Here is a 14815-nt window from a genome sequence, read left to right as displayed (position 1 = left end):
TCGAACCCTATCCTATTCTGGTCACAACCCACGCACCTATTGTAGTGGTGGAAGCTCTGCCTTCCACGACAAAACAAGCTCAAGGCGAGCCTCAAAGGTAAGGAAAAGTCATATCAGGTAACTAGTCACAGTATGGCCCTATGGCCATGTGCCGTCAGCCACGCTAGGATCTGAATCCTTTGAGCGTTAATCCGAACTCCGTCTCGCCTTGAGGTTGTTCACAAAGCATAAGGTGCTAAGGGTAAATTGCGACTGATTTAGCTCTCCGTATTATCCAAACCGACTCAGAAGCATATCAACAGTCTGTCCTAATCCACGCCTTCGCTTGTTCTCGAGATCCTAAGCTCCATCATTCTTTCTATTCTTCGTTGACGGTTTACCAGACCCGCCCAGTAGACTGTCTCCAGAAGACATAGAAGATTCACCATTTTGGCCACCTCCGAGACTGCTTGAAACAAGCGGTGTGCTCTCAGGCGGTGAGAACAAGTTTGCCCGGTCGCTTCAACGCAGAGCCCAAACCGCGGCCCTCGCTTCAAACTAGGCCGATTTCTTGGCCCATGACCTGTAAAATTAGAATGGGACAGTTTCGGGTCTTCGAAATTTGTAAATTGGTAGCCCGAGACTTGAACTTTGCGTTCTCACTTCAAATGTTAACTAACTCCTAGCAACCTCTAGATAGTCTTGTCAAGGCAACTTTGATCGATAAGATGGCGTCAACACGAAGAAGCAACGCTGAAAGACGGCAGGGAAGAGATGAATGCCGTGAGGAATTTTCAGATCATATTCGTATGGATGATACGCAACTATTAAACCCTGATACATTACTAACATCAGCTAGGCCAGAGGCTGGGCATTAGAATAGAGCCCACAGAAGTCCGTCTTAAGCCTCGTATACAAGACCCATATGCTTGGAAAGTTCTACCAGGCAAAGAGGAGTTCTTCTCGGGGATATTTGCCACAAACTTGAGCAATCATTCCATTACCACGTACCGAATCCTCTGCCGAGAGTTTGGGAAAAGTTTCGAAGCTGTACCTTCCGATTCAGGGTTCGCAACATCCGATGCTATTACCCCTGTAAGTGGAGCGTTTCGTTGCCTTCTACGTTACATGATTAACGTAATATAGCTGTCTTTCACAGAACCCAAGTTTCAGACAATGATCGATAAGCTGAAAGAGGAAAACTCAAAACTTCTTCAGGAAATGCATCAACTAAAGATCAGTAAAGATGCAGAGTTAAAGCGAAGAGAGCTCACAGAAGCGGAAAACCGTCAACTCCACCTAACTAAACAGCAGCTTCAGTTACAAATGCAAAAATACTCAGATACTGTGGATTATCTCAGAAATATCATATCTAAGTATAACCTCGGGCTAGATAAAGTATTACCTATGTTGGAAGATTTGAGAAGGGAAGCCTTACTAGACGAAAAGATTTACAAAAATGAAGCGCATGAGAATATATTTAACTACGATATGGAACAAATATAGCTGATATGCCTTGTTATCACATAACTTAAGCAGTCATATATTTGTTACAGGCCACGCGCATGTTACTGATCTGCGAAGAGACCTCCATGACCCAAAATCTGCTGTCACGACCCTCATGACAACAGGCCGCTGCGGCCCGAGGCAGCAACGCCACCTCAATCACTGGGCTATGGGGAAAGTGACAGGTGACAATCCTGTGTCCGATACTTGCGACGATCTTTGTTCCCTCACTGTCCACGTAAGGCGTCCTGCTTACACTTTACATACCATTTTCCTCATTCTTAGTCTTCATCTTGTCCTCTTCCACTCCAGAGGGTCGGCTTTCCTGAGATCTCGCTGTTTCCCTATCGACTAACAGCAATAACAATGTCTTGGAGCATGTGCTTGAGTATGGAGAAGTGGGCCTATGAAGTTAGATTTTATAAGGGGTTGCAGGTGATCGATGAGGACAAGGAGGGCAAGGAAGGGGGGGGGTGCATACAGGGTGGTGGGCCTGGCCCCAAGCCTGGTTCTGGGCATTGTAACTCTCAAGAGCTTGGAGGCCATCAACCCCAATGTTGAGGTAGGTGACATACAAGACTATGTGAAGGGTTCAGCAAGTTTTCATGAGATGGTGGAGTTGTGTGTGTTTGTGGCTGGTGGCTTACGATCGTCAGCTGTGATATTACTGTTATCAGTGTACTTAAAGATCTCTAGCAACTCCTTATTGTTCATGAGGTATTCGGAGACCAAAATGGCACGGCACTCCTCCACGGTACCAGCCAAGCCCCCAAATACACTGTTCCACGTCTGACTGGGCAGGTAGTGCGAGGTCACAGCTTCTCGAGTGAGAGGGCTGATTGGCGGGCTCTGCTTGTCGAAGTTGTACGTTCCTGGCTGAGTTTCACTGAGAAGCTTACCACTTCCGTGGCCGAGAAGCTCATGGATGGCCGTAGTGAGAAATCTGACAATGTGCGTACTGCTTTTGAAGCGCTTCAACTCGGAGGGCTTGACCCAGGGACAAGGGAGATTGGGGTTGTGGTTGACTGCGAGACGATTCGCGAAAACAATGTTTTCGAAGCCGTAGTTCTCCCGAATGTGGTTGTACTAATTACTTGGCATTAGTTTCATTCACAAATAAAGTGGAGCTATGTTTACTTGCGTTGGGAAGATTGGAAGCTTCGAAGACGACGCTCCGACAGACGGCAAGCGCTGAGGGAACTTTGATTTTAGTTGATTTCTTCAACGTGAGGACTGGGAGGCAGACCAACCGTGGAGACATGTGAAGTCCGGGGCTTCGAAATGACCCTTCTCAAACGGTCCTTTGCCGTCATTTACACCTTCAAGCGCCCACAGAAGCTGCCAAATGATGGCAGTTGAGCTCTCAACCAGGCGCTTCAAGCTCGCCACCTCCCCTGGGTCAGCGATTCCTATCATTCCCTCCCATTCTGATCTGATGCCAGCCGGATCGCGGTAAGGTTCTATGAAGCCGATCACGTTTTCCACTCTCGCAGCCACATCCTTCACCCATGCCTTTTGCGACTCTTGGAAGGCCATCATACTTCCGGTGCGGAAGGATTCGATGTAGCGTGTCAGGACCTGGAGCTGGTTGCTGTTGCTAGCATACTGCTTTGCCCTTTCTAGGTCTATGCAAACCGTGGACAGTTCCTCAGCGTGGCCACCTTTGACGAGAAAGATGCCCCTTGCGAGTTCCTGGGGCGTGTTGGAAATATCCTCGGTCTCGGCAGAAGAAGCTTGCAGCAGGTGGTAGATTGGGTTTCCATCCTCGGCCGGTTTTCGGATTCGAGTATTCTCCGGCCCAATGGAGTGCTTTTCCATCATGTCGGAGACCTTCGCAATCTCCTCTTGGGAAATGAGCCCCGCGCCAGGATAGTAGTTTGACTGCGCGTTCTTGCCTGGGTAGCCAAGAGCAAATGGAGGGACTGCCAGCAGAGGGTTGAGGATTGTCTCCAGTCTGCTCTTAGTCTCTGAGGAGATGGCTGCAAGCTTGCGTAGAGATTCCGCGGTCAGATCCGGAATGAACTTTTGATCGCCTTCGCCCTGCTAGAAATCAGCGCTGAGAAAATGAGACAAATTTACAGCAATGAACTTACGTAGAAGTTGCCCAAGTTGCAGGGAAACGTGGCAGTGTACTCCAGAAATGCATCTAGTTCCTCGGGGAGAATCTCGCATTTCAGCGGATACCTGCCGCAAGATGATTCTGCTTCCGTGCCAAGCCGCCCTCGCCATATGGTGCTAGTTGAGGCCGCAGCACAGTTGGGCGGTCTAGCTCCATTTCACAGAAAGCACCGTCCTTGGCAACGCTAGGTGTGATGGGAGAAAGTTGGTTTGTGGACCGTAAAATGGTTGGTGACAAGGGCAGGTGGGGTCAAGGGCAAGGCAGATGCGACCAACCCTCCAAAGCGGCACTTGACGCGTGTGATGAAAGACACCAGATCGATCGCGGATTGCCAGAATTCCGGCTTGGTGGCATCTAAAGGTTTTTTTGCGCACTCCGATTTGGCGGACCCCACACGGGATCAAGCAATCTGACGTGCCCAGCGGCTCTTTGGCGGAATGTGGCGACTCCCTTCCGTAAGGGAAAGTCAAAGCTGCCATCTTGTGAACGATTGCACCGCTGGCCGACATGTCGCCATGAAAAAGCGCGCAAAGCACCTCATGTGGCGCCTAAAACGATTGGCTATGGATGCGATGGATGTGTTGTCGGGGAAGCGGCGCTTGAGCCCGAAAGAAGGGCTGGTGACATTCAACTCGCCTCTAACTACCCCGACTTCCTCTCTCTAACGACTTCGCAGAGATAAAGTGGTTGGAGAAAGGATCGGCGTGGCATTGGAGGTTGCAGGCCCGTCTATGGAAGTTTAGTGAAATTCCACGTTCAGCTTTTCAGCTATTCGCAATGGGCACATTCCAAAACAATACCATTAGCTTTGAGCTGGTCGGGTATTCAGGTGTCACCCAAGTCGGCGTCGGAAGTTGCAGCAATCCTGGAGTGATTACGAATGCAAATGGCACTTCTCAAACGGCTTTTTGTTGGGCGTTTCTCATTCCGGACATCTATACTGGTCTCATCGATGTGACCTGGGTGGCAAATACCCTAGTAACTGTGACAGGTACGTCCATATAGGGTGAAGCGCGTTTTCCTATGATCCTTTGTAACCATTGGAATATAGGCCCAGTTGGAGATGGCATCACCTACACTGGTTACATTCAACCAGGCGGAGAGAAACAGTCTGTGCAAGTCTCATTGGACAAGTCCGTTCGAGATTTGGAGGAAAAGGAAGCTAAGGAGCTTAGATTTGACTCTCTAGAGCATGCTCGAGGTTCTGTTAAAGATGGCCCGTCGGGATAATTAGGTAGGGATCCCAGTGGTGAAAATGGAAGGCCAACAGGGCAGGGGTACCCAAATGCGAGCGGTCTTATTTTTCAGCTTTGAAGCTTGAACTTGCAGGCTGCACTATGGTGACGTAGTGGGCGCGATAGGAAAGTTTAAGTCAAGAACGTGCTTGAATGAATCTCCCATCATTTGCTCATCTTTATAAACCGTGAAATTGCCCCGCTCGCCCTCCCTAACTATTTCCGACATCGACTCTGACTTCCTTGCATCTACTCGCAACTTTATTGCCAGCCTGCACGCGCGCCTCCCTTGAGTGGGACGTCCCCACGTAAATTCTTGCCCACGATTCTTCGGCTTGAACCGCCGCGGAGGCCAAGCTGTTGATGCCGGCAGCGGCGTGACACAGCTGCCAGGGCCGGCCCGCCAAACAATTCATTAGCTATTAGTCTGCAGGAGGATGACGAGAACGGGCAGATCGATGCATTTTTACTGACGTGGCCAGCAGGCTCTGAAAACACTGTTGGGCGATGTTGTCTTTGGCTGCCGCCCTAATCTCTGATACCTGTTACTGTATATCTTGACCAGTTTCGCCGTTGGGTTGCAGTTTCCCTCGAAGAGATCTCCAGGCGTCCGAGCAGTCGTGTTGTTGGAGCCGAACTTGTGTTTCTTCTTATTTGCCGAGAGGCTTCTTCATAATGCCTGAAACTCCGGTCCGGAATTAGAAGATGGAAATATTGATCTTGATGTTCTGAAACGCAACTTAGTTGCGGTAATCCGTAGTGCGCCAAATGAACCGCTAAATTCTCTCTATCAACCGACTTTCTCAGATATCAGTGTCCTCCGTTTCATCTAAATCGTCTCTCCTGTCGTCCACTATATCTTTCAACTCATCTACACTCTCCAGTATAGAACTTAGCATATCCCCTATATCGTTCACGGCATCCTCGGCCTCGTCCACCATGTCTTTCCACTTATCTAAACTCTCAACTATAGAGCTTAGCCTATCCTCTAATTCGTTCAAGGTATCCTGGGCGTTGTCCAGTATACCTTCCATTTCATCTAAAGCCTCTTGAGAGCTTCCCGTACTTTCAATTTTACTTAAAAATCTCAAAACTTGATCCCCAAGATCCTTCAGCTCACTCAAAGCCGTCCAGATATCGTCTATACCCTGCTTGCCTATATTCTTTGACAAAAAGGTAGAGGGTTCTGGCATGGTAACTTGTCCTGGCCAGGTCTGCTAAGTATTACAAACCACTCGACTGTCAGGGTCGTCTGTCTGTAAGGGAGCACGGGCTCCACAGAATGCTGGGTTGGTAATTATGAAGATAGAACAAAGGGCAAGCTCCTATCGCACGGGTAATACAGTCAAATCGGAATGCCACTCAAAGTGTATGAGTGCAGTGAATGTGTATTGCTTGCTTGAAGAACCAAGCAAGAACTACCTAAGACCGGTGCCACGGTCATCGTATATATCTATCTAAGCTGGGCCAATTGGAGCGTTGCTCTGTTGCTCTCTGACAGAGCTACAGAGCATTGCTCTGTTGCTCTCCGACAGAGCTACAGAGCAGCCAACCAAACTGTTGCTCTGTACTCCACCGTGCAGAGCAAATGCGGGTCCTTCTGCTCTGTTCTCCACCGAACAGAGCAACTGTGGGTCCAAGCCCCTCCTTTAACGTGACTAGCCGAGGCGGGTCCAGCCACCCCTGCCCTGCTTCCCAACCAGTACGAACAGGGATTCGTGACATGTCCCTAGAGGCTTGGTAGGACAGGTAGTCGCTTGGGTTAGACCGTGAGAGGTCCGAGTAGAAAGGCGAACGCTAATAAGCAAACTTATAAACAGGAGAAAAAAACGGCAATAATTATGCCTAAATCCATAATGGTACCTGTCACGACCAGGGCAAGGCATTGAGGTGAACTCAGTCCATTGGGTGCTATCGACGAAGATTCTAAACTGAGGAAGGAAAGAAGGAAAAGTCCAACAGCGCGTCGCGTGCTCGCGAATAAGTTTTCATCTATCAGTGGGGTAGGTGGGGCCTCGAGGCGGCTTCTGATAGGCCCGGGGTTCTGGGCGGCTCTGGCTGCTTGAGGGCCAGTTTGGTGGACGGGTCCTCACAGTACCTTGGATGCCTAGTACTGCGTAGAAGAGGACGTCGTGCTAGTACTAGGTGTGATAATGATAGAAAATAAGTTGAGGTTCATCTTTTCTGGGTCACTTTGTTCGAAATTTATACATTTTGGTCATACGGTATAGTGTTACGATCCTGGCACAGGCGTGCAGGAGGCGCCTTCTTGCTCCCTGCAGATTGGCTGGGGCAGCCAGGCGGGGTAGACCCACCTAGGGGCTAGTGCAGCCAACCAGGAGGTGGTCAGTCGCGATGAGCCGCCAAGGCCCGACTGACCACCACTTGCAGGACGGCCAACCAGTCAGGAAGCGGTCAGTGTGATCAGTGCGATCAGTGTAGACTGATGTAAGAGAAGGCAGGTACGCCTGATCAAGGTGGTCACAATAGGAGCAACAAGCAGGGCGAGCAATGACTGGTATTGGCGTAAGACTTCAACCTGGCCTGAGCTAAAGAGGTGTGCGAAGGCCATGGTCTATATACACGTGAAAGGGGTTACGAGTCATCCTTGCGTAGCCAGGGTGGTAGTAGCGATAGTGCGTGGCCCTGTTAGCGGTGGCGATAGTGGCGACGGTGGCGAGGGTGGCCCTGGTGGTGGTGGCCATGGTGGTTACGAGGGTGGTTTCCTTACAACTGACCGCAGTGTTACGATCCTGGTTCAGGCGCGCAGGAGGCTGCACGGAGCTTCCCACTATTGGCTGACGCAAGGAAGTGGGGTAGTTCCCCGCTTCGCTCAAGTGCAGCCAATAACGGGGCGGTCAGTATGATCAGCATGGTCAGGGCGATCAGTGAGGAAACTGATCGCACTGAGCACACTGACCGCACTAAGCTCACTGATCACCTAGGACCAACTCTCTGATTGGTCCGCCTTAGATAGATATATACGACGACCGTAGCCACGGTCTCAGATAGTTCTTGCTTGGTTCTTCAAGCAAGCAATACACATTCACTGCACTCATACACTTTGAGTGGCATTCCGATTTGACTGTATTACCCGTGCGATAGGAGCTTGCCCTTTGTTCTATCTTCATAATTACCAACCCCAGCATTCTGTGGAGCCCATGCTCCCTTACAGACAGACGACCCTAACAGTCGAGTGGTTTGTAATACGCAGTGATCGCCCTGACCTTTGGAGAAGGACTCTGATTGGTCCGCCTTAGATAGATATATACGACGACCGTAGCCACGGTCTTAGATAGTTCTTGCTTGGTTCTTCAAGCAAGCAATACACATTCACTGCACTCATACACTTTGAGTGGCATTCCGATTTGACTGTATTACCCGTGCGATAGGAGCTTGCCCTTTGTTCTATCTTCATAATTACCAACCCCAGCATTCTGTGGAGCCCGTGCTCCCTTACAGACAGACGACCCTAACAGTCGAGTGGTTTGTAATATATAGCTCTAGTGGTGAGAAACCAGCAAGTTCCCTTTCAGGGATATATGTGGCTATGTTTCTCGTCTGGAGGTCCAACGAATACTTAAAGAAGGTCTATAAACGAGGCTTTGTTGCAGAATCTACCTTACCATCAATTCAAGAAGGCTGAGGACATCAGACTCGTATGAACTGTAAGGTAGTATTGGGGATCTTCAAGTCACGAGGTCTCCCTTTCGTAGCTCTTTCCTTCTGGGTAATAGATCATGCGCAAGCTAGGATTCAACGAAGGAAAGACATCAAGACGCGTCTTTATGCATCAATACATACAGGGGAAAGTCTTAGGATCCATGCTTGTAGGATCATGTTAGGCGTTTTTGCTCGGTGAAGGTCAAACCAGTGGGTCTGTTGACTCCGCGAATCCTCGCCATCTTAGAGCACGTGTTGACTTCACTCATTGCCTATAAAACTCACTTCTCAACCACCCATAACAATAATTCAGCAAAAGATCACCATCTTCAAAAGGCTTTCCAACTGATGCACGAAAAGTGTAAATAGCTTCATTAATTATGTGAAGCGCTGGTGGGAGCCCCACTAATAGCGTTCGCGCTAGCACGTGACATAGCGGGGTCTGGGGATTTCCTACCTTAAGGAAATCCGCCGCGCCCACCTAGCCTTAGAAAAAGCATCACCTTTTACACTTTTTTGCTTCCTTCTCGGTTTTACCGCTTCATCAACATTTAATTCAAGTCACGAGATCATATTTAGCCATCATGGCCACCTACGGAAAGTACAAACTTACCGCGGATCAAGTCAAGCTCATCCAGGACGAAACAGCCTCTGTGCACGATGGAGTCGAATTTGAACTCGGCCTCGAATGCTCGGGCTCCATGAGCGACCTAGCAGAGCCCGGAAAACTACGTAGCCGGTTTGAGCTGTGATGGCCATGGACGACAGAATTGGGGTTTGGGCCATAAAACTCAGGACCGGTCAGCATTTCGTTCGCCAAACTAAGTTAGGTGGGGGAGTAAGCGAACGCCACTGATCCAGAACATTCTAGATAAGCGAGGAACACAACCAACCCTCTTATATAAAAAGCCCATAACTCAACCAATTCTTTTCCAATTCTCTTCATCTTCAATTCGTTTTATTCTTCTCTTGACAATGGTTTCATATACAGAAGAAGACCTCCGCAAGGCTTGCGAGGAAGCCGTCAGAACACATCGATTACGCAAAGTCGCGCGAAAATGGAACGTTCCACCCTCCACCCTTTATGGCCGTCTACATGGCTCCCTACCTCGAAATGTTGCTCATCAAGATGAGCAAAGGCTTACACAGACCTAAGAGGATCGTTTAGTCGAATGGATTCTTCTTCAACAAGATTTAGGATTGCCCCCTACACATGCACAGATCAGGGAGCTTGCACGCCGTATTCTAGCTGAAAGGGGGGACTCCTTACCACTTGGAAAGGGGTGGTGCCGTGCCTTTCTTAACCGCAATCGAATTTTGAAGACTCAGAGGGCCAAGAGAGTCGATTCGGTCCGCGTCAACTGCGCTACAGAGTCAACAATTCGACCTTGGTTCAACCATTTCCAAACACCAGCTATCAAGGCGATTAAGCCAGAGAATCGCTGGAACAAGGACGAATCTGGTATTATGGAAGGCAGAGGAACCAACGGCCTTGTCATTGGAAGCCGTGCCTTTGAGGCGCTTCAAAAAAAACAGCCTGGAACCCGCACTTGGACCACTTTTGTCGAATGCATCTCAGCAGCTGGCCGTTGCCTTCCTCCTTTGGTCATTTTTAAGGGGAAAAGCGTTCAACAACAATGGTTTCCTTTGGATATGAAGCCATTTCAGGATTGGTTCTTTACAGCAACTGAGAAAGGATGGACTACCGATGAGACAAGCCTCAAATGGTTAAAAAATGTGTTCATTCCTCTCACCAAGCCAGCAAACTCCTCTGAGAAACGACTCCTTATTATTGATGGCCATGGCAGCCACACAACTGCCGATTATATGTGGGAGGCATACACAAACAATATTCACATTATTTATCTGCCTCCCCATACTTCCCATGTCCTCCAACCCCTAGATTTGGCCATATTTGGCCCCCTAAAACGACTTTATCGCAGACGGCTTGAGGACCTTCTTGCTAACGCCTTTGACGACTCTTCTGTAGCCGGAAAACGTGCGTTTCTGGAATGCTACCAGATTTCACGCACAGAGGCAATTACTAAGAGTAATGCTAAGTCAGGATAGAAGGCATCAGGCCTTTGGCCCTTGAATGTCAACAAACCGCTAAGAAGCCCACTCCTCCTCAAGAATTCTAATACTTCACGCCCCTTAAGAACTACTATAGTTACCCCAGAGGTTCGCACACTCCGTATGCCAATCCTGGAGGATTATGGAGACGATCGGGTGCAGTGGAGGACTCCTAGAAAGGCACGTGATTACGTTGAGCAGGCAAAGAAGTTCGCACGCATCATCAAAGCAATGCCAGCGGATAAGCTCTTCCTCAGAAAGATTGGTAAGGCTTTGGATGAACAGGCCTTTGAACTGGCTATTAGGAAGCGAAAGATTGAAGGTCTAGAACACACTCTCGAATCAATAAGAGCCAGAAAGAAGAAGAAGGTTGAAGAAGATCCAAATACCACCTTTGCGAATATTCAGACTATTCGTGAGGCCCAGAGAGCTGTAGGGCGTGCAGCAGAGGTTTTAGAAGATGCGGAAGAAGCGGATGATTCAGAGGATATCAAAGATTGTATTGAAGTTTTGTAAATAAAAAGATCACCCTTTCTTTTGTTGGAGGGTTAGTTGGGACTCCTGCTTATACAGAATGTTCTAAATCAGTAGTGTTCGCTTACCCCCCCACCTAACTTACTTCAAAGACAACTTCGGATCTGTCGGTGCTGTCCGGAAATATCTTAATGGACTCACATGCGGCGGGGTTACCCCTCTCCGCAAGGTTCTCGAGCTAGCTGCTACATCAGTCGCCCGGAGAAAGATCCGAATACCAAGCCCTTCAACTTAATCATCGCCGGTACGGCCATGACGGCGAAGTTACCGACAGAATTCAAAATGCAGCCGGGCGAGGTTGGGAGTTTACACGGCAAGACCCCCGCAAGAAACTTGGGATCCAGTTCATCCTCGTGACCATGGATCACAAGGTGGTTAAGACAGCTGATGGGTTTGACAATACCATTGCTTATAAATACGGTGATCATACCATCGAGGCCAATACTGTTGACGTGACCACCCTTACCCGGATCAATGAAATGGGCGGCATCGACTCGTTGCTATGCCAGGACCAGATTCGGTGGCGCTCTTAGTGAATCCCTAGACAACATGCTGAAGGATATGGAAAAGCCTCAGAACTAGACGACCTACACGTAATTCTGTACCTACATCATGAAAGGACCGGTTTAGACTCAGTCGTGGGAGCCTGATTGGAAACACTAAAATATGCAGGCCGTGTCATGGAGAATAGGATTTTTTTCGACTGAATACTTGCAGCGGGACTTTACTAATTGCAATGTGAGTAAGTCTCGGGAAGATAGTGTACAACTACGTTGACAACGTCACGGTCCTAGCACCGGACGCTGTGGAAATGATGGTAGTCTACCCTTGACGGAGGACTGCTGGCGGATGCTGCTCGGGTAGCTTTAGCCCTCCTACCACACAGACCTTGTCGCAGAGTCTGCCGAACAATATCTTCAGTTCTAGTTTCTTGGCAAACGGGAAGAAAAGGCTGTGAACGGGATAAGGAAATGCAGTTTAAGGAAGGTGCAGCTTAAACATTAGTGCTATCCCAGGGCACTAGTATATTCTAGGACATCCCATCATGTACTGGTATACTGTAGGACATCCCATCAGTGCTGTCCCAATTTCGGGCTGGGGTACTATATACCATCTTATCAGTGCTGGTACATTATATACCATCCCAAATTCCGAGCTAGGATATTATATACTATCCCAAATTCTGAGCTAGGATATTATATACCATCCTAAATTCTGAGCTGGGATATTATATACCATCTGTGACGGCGGTCAACAGCATCTAGGAAGAAGAGTCGCTAGTATGGCTATACCATTGTCTTAGGATTCTAAAAGTAAAGAAAGAAAGAAAGAAAGTCTACAAAGGTACGATCGAGGGTGCGGGGGTATAGTGGGGTGCCGAGAGCGCACGGGCCATTATGGTTTGCCCTGCCAAGGCTCGTGACACCATCCTAAATTCTGAGTTGGGATATTAAATACCATCCTAAATTCTGAGCTGGGATATTATACCATCCTAAATTCTGAGCTGGGATATTATATACCATCCTAAATTCTGAGCTGGGATATTATATACCATCCTAAATTCTGAGCTGGGATATTATATACCATCCTAAATTCTGAGCTGGGATATTATATACCATCCTAAATTCTGAGCTGGGATATTATATACCATCCTAAATTCTGAGCTGGGATATTATATACCATCCTAAATTCTGAGCTGGGATATTATATACTATCCTAACTTTCTGAATGCCTTCCGATAGATGTTGGCTTTGCTCCAGCCGCCAGGTCTCTATCCTGCGGTTTCACTCGATTTTTTGAGCTGTTTGTCTGATAAGCTCTAAACATGTCAGGTCAAACCTCTCTTTTCCACATTTAATGCCTTCGGGGCTGTATTGCCCAAATGTAGATAGTTGATTGTACCCTTGAATATCTTTCCTCGGCCGTCGGTTCCAAATGAGCCTGGGCCATTGTGAGCCGGAAATATGTATGATGTACGTGATACGCCGTTTTTTTGTACGTAGTGGTCCGAGGAAGTATAGAGAATAGATCTAACGGATGATTATCGAGATCATCCGGGTTAACGTCGCTCTCTAGCTCCGAGAAAAGTGTAGAGCTGTCCGTAGAGTGAGTGTTGAGTAGGTTGCGGATCATTGACATTCTGGGACTGTTTGTGAGTGGTAGTATGAGGTTTTTTTTAGTAGATCTGGTAGTTCTCAAAATACGGCCTGGTGCATAAGAACAAAAGAGAGATTAGCTTTGGCGCCGTAATGAATTTTTGATGCTAGGATTGTCGGTCGGGCGCGGATTGGAAAGTTGTGATGATCTTGTAGCTGTGATGACCTTTGCAACCCGAACCCTGAGGACAGAGTTCCTGACTATGGCTGACACAAGAGAGGTGAGTACACAAGAGGCTGAGTGCAATGAAGCGTAATGTTGGTCACAGAGGTCGTGAGTAGTCAAGAGATACTCCAAAGCAGTATTATTATCGTTACTGTCGTAACTAAGAAGCTATCCAAAGTGCCGTTGGGCAGTCCTATATATCTCCATATGTCCCGAGATGTCATGTCCCGAAGGCCGGGACATGTTCCTTCGGTTCTGCTGGTCATTGGCCTGGTCATGTCTCGAGCCTCAACTGTCCTGCGCTCGGGACCACTTTGTCCTGGGACATTCCTGATTGGCTGCTTCCTGGGATCCCCATTGGTGGATGCCTCAGGTTAGAGCGGTCCTCCTCGTATCACGTGAGGTGACCTTCCTCATTAGTCGTGACAGTAGCCTGAACGTCCTGTCCTAGCGGAAAGTTCCGAAGCCTGAGGCAGCAGAAACAAGATCTGGGCTAGAACTGGGTCGCTCAAGCTGGGCGGTAAGTTTCTGCCGGTAGAAAAGGTACCTAGCGCACGGTAACAGGGATCAAATATGGGCTCGTGGCCGAGAACACTGGGTGGCTGACACTGGCGGTAAGTTTCTGCCGGCAGAAAAGACACAAAGCCGACGGCAGCAGGGACAAAATATGGGCCTGTAGCCAAGAGGTCGCTGACACTGGGAGGTGAATTTCTACCGGCAGAAAAGGTACATAGTCTGCGGTATCGGGGACAAAATACGGGCTCATGGCCGAGAACTGGATCGCTGACACTGGGTGGTGAATTTCTGCCAGCAGAAAAGGTACATAGTCTGCGGTCTCGCGGACAAAATATGGGCTCGTTGCCGAGAACTGGGTCTCATATTCTGCCGGTAGACACGGTGCAGAATACGGAGGAACGAGAGTTAACGCTGCATTATGTTCTGCCGGCAGAATAAGTGTGTACCTAGGAGAATTATCCGCACCTGAGTATCGACGAGGTCGGGAATTCTGTCGTGCAAAGATGAAAACTTTATCACAAACTTAACCACTCACGTCACTAAATTCTCTGACATCTCGCTAGCAGGAACCGAAATTTAAAAGACAGGCTATATATTCCTAATAGTACTATAGAGAATGACTTATCAACCAGATAAGGGCACAGACAGGTGACGTTGCTGTTGTCGCCAGCGACTTCATCCGGACCGCATCCTTCTCTGGCGTAGCATAGTGATGCTAAGGGTTGAAATTGGTGTGATTGGATCGTTTTGGTTTGTTTTGAGTTTTTGGTAAGCATGGGTTGCTCAGCTTTGACAATAGGCTTACAGGCCGAGTCACACGCGCGTTTGCGCCGTGATTGGAATTATTGCCTGGGAGCTATCCTTACAG

The 14815-nt window shown here is 48.5% G+C and overlaps 2 protein-coding genes across 2 annotated transcripts; both read right to left on the bottom strand.

The window, feature by feature from the left end:
- Positions 1-1268: 1268 nt before the first annotated feature.
- B0T26DRAFT_815882 (peptidase family M49-domain-containing protein) lies at positions 1269-3714 on the bottom strand (the record flags this gene model as incomplete). Its single annotated transcript, XM_060447379.1, has 8 exons — positions 1269-1282; positions 1753-1810; positions 1842-1889; positions 1967-2064; positions 2133-2571; positions 2627-2676; positions 2736-3525; positions 3565-3714. 8 exons carry the CDS (start codon positions 3712-3714, stop codon positions 1269-1271), a joined length of 1647 nt encoding a protein of 548 aa, XP_060289539.1.
- A 1887-nt stretch (positions 3715-5601) lies between these two features.
- Positions 5602-6149, bottom strand: B0T26DRAFT_735069 (uncharacterized protein). Its single transcript, XM_060443222.1, has one exon. It carries the CDS (start codon positions 6030-6032, stop codon positions 5643-5645), a length of 390 nt encoding a protein of 129 aa, XP_060289538.1. The 5' UTR covers positions 6033-6149; the 3' UTR covers positions 5602-5642.
- Positions 6150-14815: the final 8666 nt, after the last annotated feature.

Source organism: Lasiosphaeria miniovina (genome assembly GCF_030549165.1).
Source record: "Lasiosphaeria miniovina strain SMH2392-1A chromosome Unknown B0T26scaffold_9, whole genome shotgun sequence".
NCBI lineage: Eukaryota > Fungi > Ascomycota > Sordariomycetes > Sordariales > Lasiosphaeriaceae > Lasiosphaeria > Lasiosphaeria miniovina.
The sequence above is the reverse complement of the archived record's forward strand: the minus strand, read 5'-3'. Positions and strand labels throughout refer to the sequence as shown.

Bases quoted from the DNA above. Each gene is read 5' to 3' on its own strand.
- B0T26DRAFT_735069 (XM_060443222.1), bottom strand. From the start codon at position 6,032: ATGCCAGAACCCTCTACCTTTTTGTCAAAGAATATAGGCAAGCAGGGT.